Genomic DNA, 7,500 nt, shown 5'->3' with positions numbered 1-7,500 from the left:
TGAGTTTTGTGGGATGTAGGATATGGAAAAATGAAGGAATAGATATTTCAGATCACTTCCTAATAGGGAAAACAAGGAAATGTACATGAGTTAGGAAGGAAGTGTGGAAAGAAGTGGAACTTAAAGAATGCAGACTGGGTGAAGTACTGTAGAGAAATTGAAGAAATAATGCCAGGAAAAAGAGAGGAGGTAGAAAGGACAGTATGTGAATGGGAATATGGCATCAAACAAATCATAAGGTGCCAGCCAAACAAGTCTGTAGGTGTAAAGAAGATTAAGGTAGGGAAAACCAGACTGAGAGGATGGTGGGATGAGGAGGTAGCTAAGGCATTAAGAGACAGGAAGAGAGAAAATAGGAAACAAAGCAACCTAGCTAGACTGACAGAGACCTGGAGGAAGGTATGAAGCAGAATGGGCACAGGCTTATGATAGGTATATAGATGCGAAGAAAGCAGCTCAGGCAATCATTAGAGGTAAGATTGATAAGTGGGAGGGAGAGAAGGCAAGGATCATCAACAACATGCCACAGAGAGAGAAAGAGAGAGAGAGAGAGAGAGAGAGAGAGAGAGAGAGAGAGAGAGAGAGAGAGAGAGAGAGAGAGAGAGAGAGAGAGAAAAGGAAGCATGAAGATGATTAAGGAGGAACTTGGGTGGGCCAGCAACACTCAGGGGGTGAAGCTGAAGGTGGATGGCAGGGAGGGAAGCAGCAAGGAGGAAGTGGTGCCCATAGTGGAGGAGTATTGGTGCAGGATTATTTGGCAGGAGGAGGAGGAAGAGGAAACAGGAAATATGTCCATTTACAGTAATCAATCTAGGGAGATGGAAGATGTTAAGATACAGGAGCAAGACGTAGCTTTAGTGGTGAGAGCCATGAAGACGGGGAAAGCAGGCGGGACAGACGGCATCATAGGTAAGTTCATAAAGTACGGTGGGGAAGCATTAAGACAGGCACTAACTGGGCTGTTCAGGAAAATATTAGAGATAGAGAAGGTGCCTCAAGATTGGAACAGGAGCAGAATTACACTCAAACACAAGGGAGGAGGAAAGCCAAGGGAGGACATATGTGCTTACAGATCTATAGCAGTGGTAAACATACTAGCCAAGGCATTTGGTTGGGTGATTAATAATAAATTGAAGACTTGGATAGAGGAGAATAAGGTGCTTGGAGAGGAGCAGAGTGGTTTTAGGCAGGGCAGAGGTGGCTTAAAAAATGTGCTAGTTATGAAGGAAATTACTGAAAGAAATATAAAGCTAAGGAAGGAGCTATACTTGGTTTTCTTATAGATATAGAGATATAGAGAAGGCCTATGATAGGGTAGACAGGAGCAATCTGCTGACATTACTTGCACACAGAGGGGTGGACAGTAAGGTATTGCAGGTAATTAGGAAGCTGTATGAGGATAATGAGGTGAAGTTCACATTAGGAGACATTAGTACAGGTTGAATGAGAAACAACATTGGAGTACGGCAAGGGTGCGTGATGTCCCCAACCTTACTTAATATTTACATAGAGGAGTTAATAACAAGGACCAGGGTGTCAGGGAAGGGTGTTAAAGTTGGGGATAGGAGATTAGGATGTCTGGCCTATGCCGATGACATGGTGTTGATTACAGAGAGTAAGAAGGACATGGAGGAGTTGTTGTGGGTAGCCAGCGTATATGGACAAGAGTGGGGTGTTAAGTGTAGGGACAGGAAATGTAAGGTGATGGAGTTTAACAGTGAGGTAGAGGGACAGTGGGTATTAAGGAACAGCATACTAGAGGCAGTGGAGAGGTACACTTACTTGGGGCTAGAGGTAATGAAAAAAAAGGAATAGGTGAAAAACAAATAAAAATAAATGAAGGAAAAGCCAGGAAGATGACAGGAATGATAATGAATGCAGGGAGTTGGATAGTCAACAAGTATGAGGTATGCAGAAGTTTATTGAAGGGAATGGCAGTATCTTACTGGTTATATGGGTCTGAAATGACCTACTTCCAGGAGGGAGACTTAACAAGATTAGGGAAGATCTAGAATATAGTAGGTAGGTGGGGGTTAGGTGTTCCACACAGCACAGCAGTAGAAGCTGTCGGAGGAGAGATGGGCTGGAGCACCTCCAGAGAGAGAATAATGAAAGGGAAGCTGAGGTTTTTGAAGAAGATAAAAGGATTTCATGAGAATAGGTGGGTGAAACAGGTAGTGATGAAAAACTGTTAGATCTTCATGGAGTAGGGAAATGGATAGGTGGAAAAGGAGGGAAAATCTTGATGAAGACTAGAGGAGGGTAGGACATAGAGAGGTGAGGAAAAGGATTGAAAAAGGTGGTTTAGTTAGATGGCAGACAGAGATAGAAGCAAAGTCTACATTAAAGTGGTACAAGTGGAAGGAGAGACTTGACGTGCTCCACTGGCATGTAGGAGAGTGGGGCAGCAAGTTGTTAGTGAAGGCAAGGACAGGGATGCTGGAGGTGAAGGATAGGAACAGGGTTGAGCTGGACCAGGGATGTAACACATGTAGAGGGGTGAGGGAGACTGTGGGACATTTCCTAGAGGAGTGTGTCAGGTATGAAGAAGAGAGAGACAGGTTGACAGGCTCCGTAACTGAAATTATAGGAGAAGATGAGTGGAGCAGGAGATTAGAGGAGGACACTGGAGTCCTCACAGTGCTGGGCCTATATCCAGGGGAAGAGAGAGAGAAAAAAAGAGAGGATAGTAAGGGTGATGAAAATGTTCCTAGTATAGGCGCGGAGGAAACGTAACATGTTACATGTGTAGTTTTGTTTCTTGTGCTGTGCTCACCACTCTCCTTCTACAGGTAGTGGACGGACCAGAGCATAACACAGTGAAGGGAAGGAGGAGCTAGCAAGCGATAAAAAGTGGAGATGGTCAGAAAAAGAAGATCAAGGTGTTTTGAGTGTTTTGGATGTTTTTAGTGTGATTTGAGTGTGTTTGGATATGTTTGGATCAGTTTTGTGAGTATATTTGGGTGTTGTGGATTGTTGTGATGTTTTGTTTTAAGTGTGTTTTAGGTGTGACTGGATGAGCTTTGTTATATTTTTGGGGTGTTTTGAGTGTGCTTTCAATGTCTTGGGTGTGTCTGGGTGATTTTTGTTGTATTTAAGGATGTTTTGAGTGTGTTTTGGGATGATTTGAGTGCAGTTAGGGTGTGTTTGGGTGAGTTTTGCTGTATTTAAGGATGTTTGGAGTGCAGTTTGGGTGTGTTTTGATGAGCTTTGTGGGTGTCTTGAGATGTTTTGAATGTTTTCTGGTATTTTGACCACACACGCCCTCCAATAACCCAGATAACGTAACCTAAACACTACAATCTCACCAGCTAATGTAACTGTAACTCTCTCTCTCTCTCTCTCTCTCTCTCTCTCTCTCTCTCTCTCTCTCTCTCTCTCTCTCTCTCTCTCTCTCTCTCTCTCTCTCTCTCTCTCTCTCTCTCTCTCTCTCTCTCTCTCTCTCTACGACGATGATGAACCAAACCAAACCTACCCTAGTCTAACTGCTGCTGCTGCTGCTGCTGCTACTACTACTACTACTACTACTACTACTACTACTACTACTACTACTACTACTACTACTACTACTACTACTACTACTACTACTACTACTCCTGATAATTAGATGTTTGATATAGATAATATTTCAAGGGTAATCAATTTTTTTTTTTTTTTATAGATATAATATGGATTTCCCCTTTGACAAGCATCACTCCTAACATTTCTAACACTCCTAACACGACTTTTTCTCCCCCACAGATCCCTCAAGACCTCTTCGTTGACACTGTAGAGTCCAACAACTCCCTTGCCTCTGCACTGACCTGTCTCTTCGCCAACACTGAGGACAGCACTGCCCGCCTGTCACCTCCCTTGGTCCTTGAGGCTCATCGCTTTAAGGACCACCTCTCTGCCAAGTTCGAGTGGGATCTGACACTTACGGACGAGGGGGAGTACGCGCTGGTGGTGGTTGATGTGACTTGAGATGTGGGGGGTGTTTGGGGGTGTGTTCTGCAATGAGGGAAGGAGGGAAGGGGTATGTTTGTAGGTGTTTGTTTGTGTGTGTATGATTTTTTTTTTCTTGATTTTTTTCTCTTCTCTTATTTTTTTCTTGCTCCTCTTTCTTCTTTCTCTTCTTTGTGTGTGTGTGTGTGTGTGTGTGTGTGTGTGTGTGTGTGTGTTTTGTAAAGAGAGAGGGATATGAGATGCCGTTGTCCATCTTCAAATATATTGTATATTCAAATATATTGCATGTTTTGGGCGTCTGTGTTTGGGATGTTTTAGGAAGGGTGATATTTTTGTTTTTATATATATATATATATATATATATATATATATATATATATATATATATATATATATATATATATATATATATATATATATATATATGTATGTATATATGCAGATCCAAGATGTCTCAAGTATAAAAATTTGTGCATGTCTGTGGTCCTGCTGTGCCCTACTCTCACCAAACAATTGCTTGTTTTCAACAGATCATGGTATATTATAGTGAAAATTGCTGATTCCACAAAAGTTACCTGAAACATTGTAATATTAACTACTGCACAGTACTATAGCTGTTGTTTAGAATGGTGTGCTCCAGATTTCTGCCTCAGTCCCATGTATAAATCTGATATTTGTCTTGATGTATAAGTAGGTGTCTGGGTCCCTGGAAGCATCTGATTTATCTGATGTCTGAAATATGGACATCAGGTTTATAGAGGTTTTACTGTTGTTCATTTTCCATAAGTAGTGTACCTTTCTTGCAGTATTAAAGCTCACAGTGTAGTCATATTGTTCATGTAGCTTAGGGTATTACAAATATAATTTGTGAATTGTAAACTACCTCCTGTCGTACTGCCTGGTGTAAGAGGCAGGACGTTGTAGTGCATTGGAGGGCATCTTGAGTTATTATTGTTGTTAATGTTGATTCATCCAGCTTTGCACTAGTCGCAAGCTTTTAAGAAATCATTATTGTGAAGCAAGTTACTTCTAGTTGGCTAATAATTGTTGTGTTCTCAGAATTTAGTCAGTGATTACTTTTAAGGTGTGGTTGTTGTGTGTGCTCCTGCAGCAGGGAGGCTTACATCACTGCTGTCCTGCATCACCAAGGCAGCCACTGTGAGTCTGACACCCAGGGACACAGGAACACTGCAGCACCCACCACTGGTTACTGACGCCTTCACTCCCTTGTTGGTCTACATATTCCTATGATATTTTAAAATGTGTGGCAGATTTATATTATTTATTAGAGTTTAAGATAAGTAAGATAAAAGGTGATATCTGTTTGGATAATCCAGTACCTTATAAATAAGTTAGACTTTTGATATATATAAGAGTTTGCCGCACATTTCAAGACAAGCTGGGAACATAACCAGCAGGTGAGGGCATCAGTGGTGACCTTGTTGCTGTTCTCCCATGTCCTTTGTGACAGAATTACTGGGACACACTTGGTGACAGATTGCTGTGGTGGAGGGTGTGCTCACCTGCTGCTGGGGGAATTAGTTCAAATCCTGGACTCCTGAAACCTATTGAAGGGATTATACAGTCAGGTGGAGATATCCGGGGAACTGGTATGAATATATCAGTGCCTGGACACAGCTCATACTGCAATGTGGAGATTCACATTACATGATAAAATATACTTGTAAGCGTCAGTTTTTATATGGATGTAGAGTAGCAGGATGGAGCTCAAGGCAGGAGTTCAAATCTGACTCTTTTCTACCTTTACTTAGTGATCTGGATGTGCTGAGTTGTGTAACCCTTCCTCTGCCTTGCCACTGCCACACGCTCTGCCACATCACCAGTGCTGGGTGTGGTAGCCAGTGTTTGGTGTTCACTTTATTCGCAGTGTCTTACTAAGTGTTCATTGCCCCTCTCTCTCTCTCTCTCTCTCTCTCTCTCTCTCTCTCTCTCTCTCTCTCTCTCTCTCTCTCTCTCTCTCTCTCTCTCTCTCTCTCTCTCTCTCTCTCTCTCTCTCTCTCTCTCTCTCTCTCTCTCTCTCTCTCTCTCTCTCTCTCTCTCTCTCTCTCTCTCTCTCTCTGAAAATGTATATGCTCAGAAGTGTTTCTTTTGTGAACATTACTTGTATTTCCTTCATTTTCCTCTAAGTGTGGTAAAGCTGTATATAATTGCTTTGTCAGTTTATGAACAATGTATAGCATCTAGAGGACAGTGTTTCCATGCTTGAGTTGTTAAGGCGTTATGTATGTTGGCTTACTTCTCATGTCAGCATTGCTTCCCATCCATTGCTTTTCTACTTTATATGCAGTATTCATGTTTTTTTATATTTTTATCTTCAGCTTTCTACTGTGATTCTTGTAAAGTAATGAAGCATTGGTACAAGCACCCAAAGTGGTGATGTCACAAAGTACAGTGAATTTCATGTCTGTGAATTGAGTATGAATTAATATATGTATTAATAAACTGCTTTATATTAACAGTTCCACAAAAATCAAGAAGAACTTTGATGTGATAAGTGGAGGCTCTTGTGTGATATTGATTTTTTGCCTGAAATGTTTTGTACAGTCTGACATCACCACTTGAGGCAGCAAGACAGTGGGCAGTGAGTACAGCCAAACACATACACTAATGAATGATTGGAACATTACTTTACTGAACCCAAAAGACTTTTTTCTAACACTCCTGATAGCACTGCACTGCCATGGCAAGCCCAGGATGGTGAATGTTATTTGTGAAGTACATGAAAACTGAGCAGTGGTAAGAGATAAATTTGCTGAATGACACTGTTAAGTATAATGTTGGATAGGGAGAGGTGGAGGCTCTTCTGTGGCCAGTGCTTTGAGGTACACTCGGAGGGAACTAGCAGTCAGAGAGGTAAATTGATAGAAATAAAAGTGGCATTAACATGTAGTAAATTAACAAGAAAATACTGGATTAATTTCATTGATTAAATAAAGTGTTGTGCTGTACTCATCAGGAACACTGAGCAGATTTCTGAGGATTTCAGATGCTAACTTTATTTACATGTTGATACTATCATGGAGTTCAAGTGCTAGTCAACATTTTTTAATACTATTTGCTTTACTCTGCATGTGCTAATGACGTGAATTTCTTAGTACAATTGTTGTTGCCAAATGGTTCCTTTGCTTGTACCTTTAGTGGGGATGCTGTGAGGGGCATCCCTGGTGTAGCACGCAATAGTTACCATGTGTTGGGCTGGCTGGGGGTGTTGGAGGAGGAGGGTGAGTGGGAACAAAGTGTATACATATGATAATCACCATTAACCCTTTCACTGCCATGTGGTGTGTCTTTCGTAAGCTGTAAAGCCCACTGAGACCACCTTGTATTCTGCACCATCTCTTGATACACTGAGGATAAATTGAAGCATTTATTCTTTCAAGTTCCTTTTTTGTTTATTTTTTGTAGATGTTTGTGAACTGCTGCATACTGCAGTGAAAGGGTTAATTACTGCTTTCTTTCAGAATAATAATGATAATGATGTATGTTTGCTTTATTTACACTCATCTGTTTCAGGATAACAATAATAATATGTAC

General features: G+C 41.3%; 1 protein-coding gene across 7 annotated transcripts in view; it reads left to right on the top strand.

Moving 5' to 3' along the window:
* LOC135115288 (protein AAR2 homolog) overlaps positions 1–7,500 on the top strand; it is a 10,433-nt gene that overhangs the window by 2,187 nt on the left and 746 nt on the right. For 3 of the 7 annotated variants that reach the window (XR_010275939.1, XR_010275936.1, XR_010275938.1), the window contains 2 exons: positions 2,793–2,882; positions 3,742–7,500. The exon at positions 3,742–7,500 is cut by the window's right edge and continues 746 nt beyond it. Coding sequence is in view for 1 of the 7 variants with exons in the window: in XM_064031890.1 (XP_063887960.1) it covers positions 3,742–3,963 (222 nt within the window). In the remaining 6 variants the exon portion in view is untranslated. The remainder of the gene's footprint in view (positions 1–2,792; positions 2,883–3,741) is intronic. The other 4 variants (XR_010275937.1, XR_010275941.1, XM_064031890.1 and 1 more) reach the window with 2 other exon arrangements.

The sequence above is a fragment of the Scylla paramamosain genome, chromosome 29 (genome assembly GCF_035594125.1).
Source record: "Scylla paramamosain isolate STU-SP2022 chromosome 29, ASM3559412v1, whole genome shotgun sequence".
NCBI classification, from domain to species: domain Eukaryota; kingdom Metazoa; phylum Arthropoda; class Malacostraca; order Decapoda; family Portunidae; genus Scylla; species Scylla paramamosain.
The sequence above is the reverse complement of the archived record's forward strand: the minus strand, read 5'-3'. Positions and strand labels throughout refer to the sequence as shown.